At 54.4% G+C, this 13690-nt stretch overlaps 1 protein-coding gene across 1 annotated transcript; it reads left to right on the top strand.

Moving 5' to 3' along the window:
- The first annotated feature begins 509 nt into the window (after nt 1-509).
- Nucleotides 510-13634, top strand: LOC134413391 (zinc finger protein 2-like). Its single transcript, XM_063147573.1, has 5 exons — nt 510-548; nt 1700-1820; nt 3497-3616; nt 4375-5499; nt 13126-13634. Exons 1-5 carry the CDS (start codon nt 525-527, stop codon nt 13632-13634), a joined length of 1899 nt encoding a protein of 632 aa, XP_063003643.1. The 5' UTR covers nt 510-524.
- The last annotated feature ends 56 nt before the right edge of the window (nt 13635-13690 follow it).

Raw genomic sequence — 13690 nt, 5'->3', positions numbered from 1 at the left:
GGCGCGGCCGGGCTGGCGCTGCGCTCTTCTCCCCCGGCCGGATGCCGTCCTTCTCTTCTCTGCCTAGGACACCATCAAACGCAATGACAACAACCCCTGGTTCCCAGAGGCCAACTCCCGCGCACCCCTGTCCCAGTTAACCGGTGCCGCGCCTTTCCCTCGCACCATCACCCGCAGCCAGCAGGGCCAAACCCTCGGCAGGCAGCGGAGGGCAGCAACGCCGCGTGTTTTGGACTGCCCAGGCGATGCCGGCTGGGCCGCATGATGGGTCTTGCAGTCCAGCGCGCCCGGAGCGCGCCCGCTTGCCGAGGGCTGGCCCTGCTCCGGCGCCAGGCTCCGCCTCCGCCTCTCCTCGCCCGGGCGTCCGCGCAGGCAGCAGCGGTGCAGGGGCCGGACTCCATTTCCCAGGCCCCGGCCGGACCGGCCGCCCCTTCCTGCCCGCCCGCCCGCCGGCCTCCCCCGTGGCGCAGTCCGGCGCCCGCCAACGCCTTTGTTCCGCGGCGCTCCCGGGAGAGGACGCCGCGATGGAGGCCGCCATCCCCGCGCAGGTAAGGCCCCCGCCGGCCCCGCGGAGCAGCAGCGCGCGGCCCGCGGGCGAGGCGGGGGGCTTCCGCGAGGCCAGCCAGCCCGGCCTCTCTCGGCAAGGGCCAGGCGAAGAGCAGCCGCGAGAGCGCCTCTGCGCGCGTGTCGAGCGCTCCTGCCCGCGCGCACCGATCCCGATCCAGCCACCCTCCTCGGAGCCGAACATGTTCAGCCTCCGGGAGCTGCCGCTGCAGCCAGAGGGAGCCTTCCAGGGGAGGCTTCAGGGTTGGGGATAATGGGTGGTGTGGTGGTGTCAGCAGGGACTGTCTGGTTCCCCAGTTGCAAGGGCAGGAGGCTGAAACAGCCCCTTGATCAACCCGGAGGTGGGTTTGCCCTCCACGCCTACACGTGTAGGAGAATTCTGCTAGGAATTGTACATTATTTAATGGGGGAGGGGGAAGGCCCAAACAACCCACCACCACCACCATTGCAGCGGACCCCATCTGTAGCTGTCCGTGCTCGGAGGCCGTGTGCTCAGTTGGAGGACCAAAGGATGCGGAACAAGAAAGAGCATGTGTGTGTGGGGTGTGTGTTTTTGGTAGCTCCTGTGTTTTGCTTGTCCAGCATGGGTTGCAAAGGCCCAGGATGGTTGGGGCCTCAATGGACGCCTCCAAGTGGACTGATGAATTTGGGACCCGGTGGGAGAGACGGCTCCTGGCCTGGGACGGGTGGGGAGGCCAGGCCAAGCAGGAGGCAAAAGACGGCTGAGAACAGCCACTTTGGAGACCCCTGGGGTGGGAGGTGTGTGTGTGATGCGTTGGTGTGTGCTTGGCCTGGACAAGGCTGGGGAAAAGCGATGGAAGGTGTCATCCAACACGTCTGGAGGGCGCCAGGTTGGGGAAGGCTGCGCCCAACTGTGACACCGTTGCTGATCTGTATGGTGATAACTGCCCCTGTGCAACATTTTATTATTATTATTATTATTTAAGCATTTTCATGCCGCCATTCAGCCAAAATAGGCTCTCACGGCGGCTTACAAAAGTATTTTTTGACAGTCCCTGCCCACAGGCTTACAATCTAAAAGTGGGCGGTGAGGTCTGAACTGGTATTTGGAACCCTTTGGGGGTGCTTGGCGCCTTCCGAAATAAACCCAGGGGTCGTTCCCTCCTCGCTCCAGGTGACCTTCAAGGACGTGGTGGTCTATTTCTCCCGGGAGGAATGGGCAGAGCTCACAGCGTGGCAGAAGGAGCTTTATCGGGCCGTGATGATGGAGAACTATGGAGCGATTCTTTCCTTAGGTAAGGTCAACAGTTATCCGCCCCTTGGGATTTTGCTCCTGGCCTGGGTGGGTGTGGAAATATGGGATGTGCTTCTGGCAGAAGACAGAATGGTCTTTTCTGAATCGGGTCGAAAGTCCATCCGGACCGGCTTTCTGTCTCCAACATGGGACAGCCAGCTGCTCTGAGAAGCCCACAAGTGGCAGGGTATCAAGCCCCCCCCCCCCCGGTTTGGCCCCATCACCTGTCGGTCAAGAATGGAAGATCCATTATTTAAATACCATGGCTCTTGCTGCGAGAAACATCTGCCATGGATTTGTCCATTCGTTCTATGAGGGCCAGGATCTCTTCTTGATCATCCCAGAGTGCAGGACACGGAATAATGGGCTCAACTTACAGGAAGCCAGATTCTGGCTGGACATCAGAAAAAACTTCCTGACTGTTAGAGCAGGATGACAATGGAACCAGTTACCCAGGGAGGTTTTATTTATTTATTTATTTATTTATTTATTACACTTATATACCGCTCCCATAGCCAGGGCTCTCTGCGCGGTTTACAGAAATTCTAAAATTGAGGTAAAAACAAGTATACAAAATTTAAAACTCTAAAACACAGAGTTGTGGGCTCTCCCACACTAGAGGCCTTCAAGAGGCAGCTGGACAGGGATGCTTTGAGGTGGATCCCTGTATTGAGCAGGGGGTTGGACTCGATGGCTTTGTAGGCCCCTTCCAACTCTACTAGTCTATGGTTCTATGATTCTACTGAGGTGACCCATTGAGGGTGACTTGCCCAAGGAACCTCCAAAATCTGGGACCAGCACTGGCTGTAATGGTATGTGGGCAGCTCCATGAGAGGAGGAAGTAGCAGATCACAGGATTGGGTCACTCCGTCTACCCGCTCTCATGGACAGCCATCTGTCAGGGATGCTTTAAGGTGGATTCCTGCATTGAGCAGAGGGTTGGACTCAATGGCCTTATAGGCCCCTTCCAACTCTACTATTCTATGATTCTATGAATATAAAACCATTGCCTTGATGGAACAGGCTGGGGTCCGTCTAGTCCAGCATCCTGCCTCTGTTGATGGTCAGCTGGAGAGCTCTGAAGGCTCAGGAACGGAGCGGGAGGGCGATTCCTCTGCCCGTAGCATTTGGTCTACCGGGATAATACCGCCTCTGACCACGGACGGCCCCGTCAGCAGCTGTCAAAACAAATAAGCCCTTGATAGATCCATCCTCCAAAATTCATAGGTGAATGTTGTATTCCATAAAATATACATTCTTCAATTGACCTTACTGGGTGTCCCCAAACTCTTCTCTCGGGAGAGAGGGAGAATTTCTTTCTGTCTATTTTTCTCCACTGTGTGTGTCATTCTGTATTGTGTCTTCCCACCCCCAGCATTTATGTCCCCCCGTTGTGCCCCCAAACTAACAAGTTCCAAACCTGAGAGCAGAGGGAGCCTGATTAGAGACGCCTTCCCCAACCTGGTGCCCTCCAGATGTGTTGGACTACATCTCCCAACATCCCCAGCCAGCTGGCTGGGGATGCTGGGAGTTGTAGCCCAACACATCTGGACGGCACCAGGTTGGGGAAGTCTAGTTTGGAGCATACAGGGAGGCTTTCTTTCTCTCTCGCTCCATGGGCCCAACCGAAACGGAAAGATGTAAAATGGACTCTGTTACTGTCCGTCATCACAACAGGCCATCTGTCCACCAAACCAGAGATCATCAGCAAAATCGAACGGGAGGAGGAGGAGCTGAGCGTCGGCGAATTTTGGATGCCACCTTGCAAGTGGAGAAAGCCTCTGAGCCTGTGGCTGGGTCTGTAGCTGTGGCCTTTCTATCGCCCCCCCCTTCCTTGGAAGACCTCAGGGTGGTGTGGGTGGCGTCCTCTCTCTCTCTCTCTCTCTCTCTTGTTTTAAAAATCTTCACGGCAGCCCTTTGAGGCCACGGCCCTTGTTCTCTCAGTGAGCTGCCTGGCTGAATGGTTTGCAGAACCCACGTCCACCCAGTCTTATCTGCTGAGGCACAGTTGGTGGCTAGGATGAGGCTGGGATCCGTGGGGCAGCGGGGAAGGAAGAGGGATCCCTCCCTCCCGTGGTTCACTGCAATTCAAGCCTGCCGCGCAGCAGGAGCAGGGGGCAACGGGTGCCTGCTGGTGTGTCATTTCCACCACAGCACCCAGGTCCCCTGCAGACTTCAGAAGAGCCTCCATCGACCCACCACCCTCTAGGTGTTTCAGACTATAATTCCCATCTTCCCAGCCAGCATGGAAGGAGAACTCTATGGGGTGGGGGGCTTCATGTGCCGTAGCGTGCAGGGCCACGGAATCTCGGCTTGCAAATGCACCATGTACACTGATGGTGCTATATAAATCAATAAATCAATAAATACTAGGTGGCAGAGCTGCTGAGGTCCCAAAGGTCCCAAGGGCTGCATGCTGCCACCGCCGCCAACGAGGGCTGTGCGTGTGGCCATTTTAGGAAGGGAAACGGGGTGTCCAGGAGAGCACTGCGTGCGCTCGTCCACCTCCCCAGTTCAGGTGATAAGGGTGGGACTCTCTTTCCTTTTCTTCCCAGCAGGAGATGGAATTAGGATGGCAGAGGAGGAAGAGGGCGAAGGGGCGGGCCCAGTCCGGCAGCGCGCGGCCCGGCGGAAGAGAAGGAAGAAGGCCCCCTCTCCCGGGACGGAGAAGCCGGTGACCCGGGCGACAAACAGGCCCCCCAAGATGCAGAACAGCGGCCTCCCCCGGCCGACGCTGAAGGCGAACCCGCCCAAGTGCCCGGAGTGCGGCAAGAGCTTCCTGAGCAACGTGGCCATGACCATCCACATCCGGACCCACACCGGGGAGCGGCCCTTCCGGTGCCACCTGTGCCCCAAGGGCTTCCCCTCCATGGGGGACCTCAAGCGGCACATCAAGACGCACCTGCGCAAGAGGGATGCGCCCGCTCCGGCCGCTTCCAAGGACGCCGCGTCCCAGGGGAAGAAGCGCATCGCCGCCAAGCTGCAGCTGCTGCGGCAGCTGGGGGCCGCCCCGGGCCCCAAGAAGCCCCACACCTGCGCCCAGTGCGGCAAGAGCTTCGGGAAGGGGCAGAGCCTGCGCAAGCACCAGGGCACCCACTCCACGGAGCGGCCCTTCGCCTGCCTGCAGTGCGGGAGCCGCTTCCGGCTCAAGCAGATCCTGATGGCCCACATGAACTCGCACCTCACGGAGCGGCCCTTCGCCTGCGCCCAGTGCGGCAAGCGCTTCACCCAGGAGCGCAACGTGCGCAGCCACCAGCGGGTGCACACGGGCGAGAAGCCCTTCGCCTGCCTGGCCTGCGGCAAGCGCTTCGCCTACAAGCAGCAGCTGGTCAGCCACCTGCGCCTGCATACGGGCGAGCGGCCCTTCCGCTGCGCCGAGTGCGGCAAGGCCTTCCGGGACAAGATGACGCTGACCATCCACAACCGCATGCACACCGGCGAGCGCCCCTACCGCTGCCCCTTCTGCGGCAAGGCCTGCCGGCAGAAGCAGCACCTCAACAGCCACCTGAAAGTCCACCGTGGGGAGAAGCTGCCCCCGGAGGACAGCACGGGCCTGGCCTTCCAGAAGGCCCGGGCCAAGGAGAAGCCCTACGCCTGCACCCGGTGCGAGAAGCGGTTCCGGAGCAGGAAGATCATGCTGGCCCACCGGAAGACCCACGCGGAAGAGCAGCCGGCCAGAGGTGGCGCTCTGCAAGGGAGGGCCAGCCCAGCCCACACGGAAACCAGATCCGTTGGCAGGGGAGGTGGAAGGGGGGCGGGGCGCAAGCCAAACGTCGCATCTCGCCAGACAGCTGCTCTGCCTGAAAAGATCTCCTTTGAGTGCGTGGTTTGTAGGAGGCGGTTCACACAAGGGAAGTATCTCACTCTGCATCAGAGGAGCCATAGATGAATGATAGAATCATAGAATAGCAGAATTGGAAGGGGCCTACAAGGCCAACGAGTCAAACCCCCTGCTCAAGGCAGGAATCCACCCTAAAGCATTGCTGACAGAGGGCTGTCCAGCTGCCTCTTGAAGGCCTCTAGTGTGGGAGAGCCCACCACCTCCCTAGGGAACTGATTCCATTGTTGTACTGCTCTAACAGGAAGTTTTTCCTGATGTCCAGCTGGAATCTGGCTTTCTGTAACTTGAGCCCGTTATTCCGTGTCCTGCACTCTGGGAGGATCGAGAAGAGATCCTGGCCCTCCTCTGTGTGACAACCTTTCACATACTTGATGAGTGCTATCATGTCTCCCCTCAATCTTCTCTTCTCCAGGCTAAACCTGCCCAGTTCTTTCAGTCTCTGTTCCTAGGGCTTTGTTTCCAGACCCCTGATCATCCTGGTTGCCCTCCTCTGAACACGCTCCAGCTTGTCTGCGTCCTTCTTGAATTGTGGAGCCCAGAACTGGACACAATACTCAAGATGAGGCCTAATCAGGGGAACCAGGACCTCACGTGATTTGGAAGCTATGCTTCTATTAATTCAGCCCAAAATAGCATTTGCTTTTTTTGCGGCCACGTCACACTGTTGGCTCTTATTCAGCTTGTGATCTACAACAATTCCAAGATCCTTCTCACTTCTCACCCTGCATCAGAGGAGCCATAGACGAGGAAAGGAGTTGTTTCCTCTGGGAATCAGCAGAAAGGAAATCTCCGCTGAAAGCACATGGTTGCTTAACCACATGGGTGCAGTTCCACACATCCTGTGTGGCAGGTCCCACACAGTTGTCTTTACACGAACACACAGAAGTATGTGGCATTGCTTGGGCTGGTAGGTCAGCCCGACAAATTCCCAGCACCCAAGACTACTGTCACACTGCACAGTTAGGGCATCCACGTGGGCACTGGTGTAGTGGTACATTTTGACTTGCAGGCACGCATGGCAACAGTCCCCACAGCCACGTCCCCCAAGGAGAGGCCAGAAATGCAGGCAGCTGCGTTTAGTTTTCAGCTCCATCAGGAGCAGGGCTTTGGCAAAGCGAAGGAGTTAATTGCCCATTCGAGACTGAGCCGCCCCAAAATACTTCTCATTGCACCAGGGGACAATATAGGGTTGCTGGGAAAATCCCCCTCCCCCAGCTATTGTGGGGATTGCAGCTGTGCTCGGAGGGATGGGGTGGGGGGTGGTACGCGATGCTTACGTCCCGCCTAATGGAAAAGTGCCGGTGCTGCAGACCTTGGCTCTGCTGCCCCACTGCATGTGGGGTATCAAAGGAGTTCCCACCTGCTGTTTTCTTGGTTTTCACCCCCTTGTGAACTCCAGGGCTGCGAGAAGCTAGTTGTAGCTCCCTGAGCAAAGGAGAAGCATCTGCCAGCCATCCTTTTGCTACAGCTGTTCCTGGTTGGAACCGAAGAACGGCCCTGCTGGATCGGAGCAAGCGCCGTGCATCTGGTCCAGCATTCCGGTTCCCCCACTGGTTGGCTAGATGCGCCATAGGGGGCGCACGTGCAGGCTGTGAAATCGGGGAGGGGCCGTGGCTCAGCGGCACAGCCCCTGCTTTGCACGCGGAAGGTCCCGGGTTCTGAAACCCTGGAGAGACGTTGCTGTATATTTACTGTTTTATACTGTATGCTTTTATCTGTACGCTGCCCTGAGATCTTAATGATATAGGGTGGGATACACATGTTTTAAATAAATTTTAAAAATTGCTGCCAGTCCGTGTCGACAATACTGGGCCTGATTCAGTGTGAGGCTGCTTCCTGTGTTCCTGTGCAATCCCTCTCTGGCTGTTGTTCCCTGCAACTGGTCATCTAGGCTACTAGCCGTTGCATCTAGTGAGTTCCTTATGTGATTTGCACTTTCCGTTTTAAATGAAAAAGGACGCCTGTTTGTCTGTCCTGACTCTCCTGCCCGTCCAGTTCACTTGCTGAGCCCAAGTGGGCTTTGCTGGTCTTGGCTCTTCTGAGCTGCAAGCGAGTTTCTCTTGGGCTTTTGCCCGCCTTGCCTCGCTGCTCTTCCCCAGAACAGCCATCCCCAACCTGGGCCCTCCCAGATGTGCAAGACTACACATCCGGAGGGCACGAGGTTGGGGAAGGCAGCCCCAGGCCACAGCAGCGGCTACTTGACTGCAGAGGCCTTTGACTGGAGAGATGGCGAGGCCTTTCCCAATTCTTATCCTTTAACCTGAAGGTGGCTGAATATTTCCCACCCAGCCCAGCAACAATCCCCCCCCCCAAATAAATTTATTAAAGATGGAGGGTTGGGTACAATAAAGGAAAATTCAGGACAGAATTGCTAAGCAAAAACACACCTGTGGTCTTAGTTTTAAAAATGCAGGCCTTACCTGCTCCTGGGACCAGTTCGGTAAGACCTGTTATGAAGTGGTTTTGTCCCAGGTGAGTGGCCATGAACCTGCCTACAGCTTCTGAGCTGTTGTCCCTAAAAATCGCAAATCTTAAGAACAGAAGTGCCCTGATGCTGGATCAGACCAAGGGTCCATCTAGTCCAGCACTCTGTTCACACAGTGGCCAACCAGCCATCGGCCAGGGATGAACAAGTAGGACATGGTGCAACAGCACCCTCCCACCCATGTTCCCCAGCAACTGGTGCACACAGGCCTGCTGCCTTGGATACCACCAGGGCTAGTAGCCATTGATAGCCTTCGCCCTTTTTAAAAGTCATCCAAATTGGTGGCTATCACCACATCTTGTGGTAGTGAGTTCCATAATTTAACACTGCGCTGTGTGAAGACATTCTTATTTATTTATTTATTTATTTAAAATATTTATATCCTGCCCTATCTCAGGGTGGCGTACAGATAAAAACATACAGTATAAAACAATAAATTTATTGTTTTATTTGTCCTGAATCTCCCACCCATCAGCTTCATGGGGTGACCCCGGGTCTCCCTCCCACAAAGAATAGGGTTTGGCTTTGCAGCAATTCTCCCTCCAGGACCGAGTTAACACATTGGCCTGTTGGCAGGACAATGCAAAGGACGCTGACCCACCTCCAGTCTGATTCACACGACAGCTGCTGAGTCACCTGGTCTGGTCCAGAATCTCATCAGAGAAGGAGGAAGAGCAAGATTGATCTACTAAGCTGAATTAAGGTATTTCAGTGTGTGTATGGAGGGGCAGGAAGGAACGTGGAATTGCTGTGGGGCAGTGTTCCTGTCACCTGTGTTGTCTGCCCAAGCCTTAGCATGGCTTGGGGCAGAATGTAGAACGAACCCCTTGGCCAAATTTTGCTCCGGGCCTTGTCTGGGTCACCCTGTGACCGTCCTCCAGGACCACATCAACTGACAAGGGACTAAGGGCTCAATCCTATGCGTGTTTAGACAGAAAAACGTCCTACAGCTTCCAGCTAGGATTTATAGGCCATTTTTCTGTCTAAATGTGTGTAGGATTGTGCCCTGAAGCCGCTTCCCCCCAAACCTGTGCACTCCAGCTGTTTTGGACAACAACTCCCAGGTTTCCTGGCTGGGGCTGATGGGAATTGAAGTCCAAAACATTTGGAGGGCTTCAGGTTGGGGAAGGCTGCACTAGAACCCCTGTCATTCTTCTGAAGCACTCAGAAAAGGGTTTGGGTTTTTTTGTGTGAGCTGTTTCATTACAGCACAGCAGGCAGTTGAGCATTTGCAAGAGCATCGGGGTGAGGCGCTCTGTAGTGGTGCGTCTTACAAGGGTGGCCATTTTGAGGGGGCCTTCCTGCGACAGTGCCACCACGCCCTTGGGGTCACCTGTTTGCAGTGCTGTGTAGCTAATGGAATAATGGGCTCAAGTGACAGGAAGCCAGATTCCAGCTGGACATCAGGAAAAACTTCCTGACTGTTAGAGCAGTACGACAATGGAACCAGTGACCTAGGGAGGTGGTGGGCTCTCCCACACTAGAGGCCTTCAAGAGGCAGCTGGACAACCCTCTGTCAGGGATGCTTTAGGGTGGATTCCTGCCTTGAGCAGGGGGTTGGACTCGATGGCCTTGTAGGCCCCTTCCAACTCTGCTATTCTATGATTCCATGATTCTATGTGCTTTTACAGTGGCTGTGGGCTGTTCTAAGAAAGGCAGTGTGGCCAAGTGAGTAGCTATGGTGATGGTGGGAATAATCATGCACCATCCATCCTTTTATGCATAATGAACAATAACGGAAGCCTCTCTGTCCTCTGTAATCATGGATGCCTGTTTTCTTGCCATGCATTAAAAACACTTCCATTGTAATCTTGAGACATGCTAAGCCCAGGTATAACCAGAAAAAACAAAACAGAAAAAAAAAACACTTGTATGAAAACCAGATTTCCAGAATGCTGCAGGCTGAAAGTGGCTTCAAACTGCTGCTTGTTTGGACCCAATGGAAGCTGGTGGATCTGATGTCAGTGGGGTGGAGGATGGATCTACTCGGGGTTTCAGTCAGAATCCTAAAGGATCTAGTCGAGGTACTTTGCACCTGGTGCCTTCCTGATGCTTTGCCCCGCGTGCCTCCTGCCCACCTTGCGACCAGCTGGGTTAGGAGCATCCGGCCATCTGAAAAATACGAGGGTGGAATCAAAGAAGGGGAAATGGGAGAAGGGCCCCAAACCTCTCTGCCTCCATTCTCAACCACCACTCCCAATAACATAAGGCAGCCTCTGCAACTGGGTCTCCTCCAGATTTTTGGGACTGCATCGCCCACCATGCCCCAGCCAGCAAAGACCAGCACTTTTCATTGATATTCCTGGATAATGGCCACATCCCTTGTGGTTTGTAATGTCAAGGAGACCTCTAGCCAGGGACGGCTATGCCGGAATAAATGGGCTCGTGGTAAGGCCTATTTCTCAGGGCGTAACCCTCTACCCCCCCCCCCCCGAACTCCACCAGACTGGTGAGGCCTGTGGTGCTAAGTACCAAGGTGCCCAGGGCACATCTGGGGTGGCTCATGTAACCCACCCAGAGGGCTTCGGCTATGGGATGGAAAACAAATGTAAATGACAGTCTTCATAGAATCATAGAATAGCAGAGTTGGAAGGGGCCTACGAAGCCATCGAGTCCAACCCCCTGCTCCATGCAGGAATCCACCCTAAAGCATCCCTGACAGATGGTTGTCCAGCTGCCTCTTGAAGGCCTCTAGTGTGGGAGAGGCCACAACCTCACCAGGCAACTGATTCCATTGTTGTACTGCTCTAACAGTCAGGAAGTTTTTCCTGATGTCCAGCTGGAATCTGGCTTCCTTTAACTTGAGCCTGTTATTCCGTGTCCTGCACGGAATCGAGAAGAGATCCTGGCCCTCCTCTGTGTAACAACCTTTTAAGTATTTGAAGAGTGCTGTCAGGTCTCCCCTCAATCTTCTCTTCTCCAGGCTAAACATGCCCAGTTCTTTCAGTCTCTCCTCATAGGGCTTCAAGCCCCTATCAGGGTTTCCAGACCCCTGATCATCCTGGTTGTCCTCCTCTGAACACGCTCTAGCTTGTCTGCGTCCTTCTTGAATTGTGGAGCCCAGAACTGGACGCAATACTCTAGATGAGGCCTAACCAGGGCCGAATAGAGAGGAACCAGGACCTCACGTGATTTGGAAGCTATACTTCTATTAATGCAGCCCAAAATAGCATTGGCCTTTCTTGCAGCCATATCGCACTGTTGGCTCATATTCAGCTTGTGATCTACAACAATTCCAAGATCCTTCTCGTTTGTAGTATTGCTGAGCCAAGTATACCCCATCTTGTAACTGTGCCTATGGTTTCTATTCCCTAAATGTAGAACTTGGCATTTATCCCTATTAAATTTCATTCTGTTGTTTTCAGCCCAGCACTTCAGCCTATCAAGATCACTTTGAAGTTTGTTTCTGTCTTCCAGGGTATTAGCTATCCCACCCAATTTTGTGTCATCTGCAAATTTGATAAGTGTTCCCTGCACCTCCTTTAAGCATTTAAAAAAAGGAATAAAGACCAATCTATTCTGGCAGACCTATCCAGTGGAATTTTAGGATGTTTTAAGGATGTTTTAATCATGTATGCTATGTTTTTAAACCAGCTTTTATGTGTTTTATATTTGCTGTTGTTCCCCGCCTCAATCCAAGTGGAGAGGTGGGTAAGAAATAAATTATTATTATAATTAATAATAATTAATAGTTTTTATTATTTGTTTTATTGTCCACCATGCTGGTTGGCCTTTCCCCTCCCTGTTTGTTTGTTACTGTGATTTTAGAATGTAAGCCATAGGGCAGGGCGTTTTGCATTGTGTTTTATTTTGTTCTGTACAGCACCGTGAAAATTGATGGCACTGTAAAGAATCATAGAATTGCAGAGTTGCAAGGGGCCTACAAGGCCATCGAGTCCAACCTCCTGCTCAGTGCAGGAATCCACCCTAAAGCATCCCTGACAGATGGTTGTCCAGCTGCCTCTTGAAGGCCTCTAGTGTGGGAGAGCCCACAACCTCCCTAGGTAACTGGTTATTATTTATTTATTTATTTATATAGCACCATCAATGTACATGGTGCTGTACAGAGTAAAACAATAAAATAGCAAAACCCTGCCGCATAGGCTTACATTCTAATAAAATCATAATAAAACAATAAGGGGAGGAGAATGCACCAAACAGGCACAGGGTAGAGTAAAACTAACAGTATAAAAGTCAGATCAAAATCAAGTTTTAAAAGCTTTAGAAAAAAGAATAGTTTTTAGCTGAGCTTTAAAAACTGCGACTGAACTTGTAGTTCGCAAATGTTCTGGAAGAGCGTTCCAGGCGTAAGGGGCAGCCGACGAAAATGGACGAAGCCGAGCAAGGGAAGTGGAGACCCTTGGGCAGGTGAGAAACATGGCATCAGAGGAGCGAAGAGCACGAGTGGGGCGATAGTGTGAGATGAGAGAGGAAAGATAGGAAGGAGCTAGACAGTGAAAAGCTTTGTAGGTCAACAGGAGAAGTTTATATTGGATTCTGAAGTGAAGTGGAAGCCAATGAAGAGATTTCAGAAGTGGAGTGACATGGTCAGAGCGGCGAGCCAAGAAGATGATCTTAGCAGCAGAGTGGTGGACAGAAACCAACGAACTGATGTGAGAAGAAGGCAGGCCAGTCAGAAGAAGGTTATAGTAGTCCAACCATTGTTGTACTGCTCTAACAGTCAGGAAGTTTTTCCTGATGTCCAGCTGGAATCTGGCTTCCTTTAACTTGAGCCCGTTATTCCGTGGAGGATCGAAATGATCCTGGCCCTCCTCTGTGTGACAACCTTTTAAGAGAGATATATATATAAATATGAGTTATAATGCAACGCAGACACAGAATTGTGATAGGAAACATTTCACTGGAGTGGAAAGACACCCCCGCCCACCCCCTCCTCTTTGCCTGAGTTCTCATTAAAGCACCAGCATCTGGGTGAGCTGACTGAAGCCCCAGTCATTCCCATGGGTCTACTCTGAGTAGGGCCAAGGCCGCTAGAGCCCAGGGCCAGCATCCGTGGTCCTGGCGCGCGGAGCCGGGCGCAGCGCGCTTTGGGGACCCTTCCCAAGAGGCCGCCCGGCCACTCGCAACGCGCCACCTCGGCCGGAGGCGAATCTGCGCCGCTGCAGTCCGAGCCTGCCTGCCTGCCGGCCAGCGGGAGGACGCGGCGGACGGGGCGGGGAAGCGGGCCGGGCCGTGGGGCCTCCCTGCCTGCCTGCCTGCTTCCTTCCCGGCCAGGCGCGCGGGGGCCCGGGGGGCGCCTCGCCTTCGCCGGCCACGCGGATCCGGTTCACGCGCTCGACGTGGCCTCCTCGCGTCCAGGCGGCGGTGTTGACCCGGCGGGGGAGGCCTTGGCTGGGCCGGCGGCCGCCCGGTCCTCTCCGCCTGCCCAATCCCGCGGCGCGCGCGCGCGCGCTCTCCATCCGCACCCGCCGGCCCGGGCGCCGCCAAGGCCCGCCGAAGGAGGCCCACGATGCTCGGCGCTGCGGTAGGGCTCCCTCCCTCCCTGGCCCCGATCCCGGCCCCCTTCCCCGCGCGCCTCCGGGAA

Source organism: Elgaria multicarinata, chromosome 1 (assembly GCF_023053635.1).
Source record: "Elgaria multicarinata webbii isolate HBS135686 ecotype San Diego chromosome 1, rElgMul1.1.pri, whole genome shotgun sequence".
Taxonomy (NCBI): domain Eukaryota; kingdom Metazoa; phylum Chordata; class Lepidosauria; order Squamata; family Anguidae; genus Elgaria; species Elgaria multicarinata.
Note: the sequence above shows the minus strand (reverse complement) of the source record. Positions and strands in the feature narration are given on the sequence as shown.

Excerpts from the sequence above, each read along its gene's own strand:
- LOC134413391 (XM_063147573.1), top strand. The coding sequence starts at position 525 with ATGGAGGCCGCCATCCCCGCGCAG. Across the intron at positions 3,617-4,374 it reads GCCTCTGAGCCTGTGGCTGG|CAGGAGATGGAATTAGGATG; the intron begins GTCTGTAGCTGT and ends TTTTCTTCCCAG. Across the intron at positions 5,500-13,125 it reads GGAAGAGCAGCCGGCCAGAG|GGCCAAGGCCGCTAGAGCCC; the intron begins GTGGCGCTCTGC and ends TACTCTGAGTAG.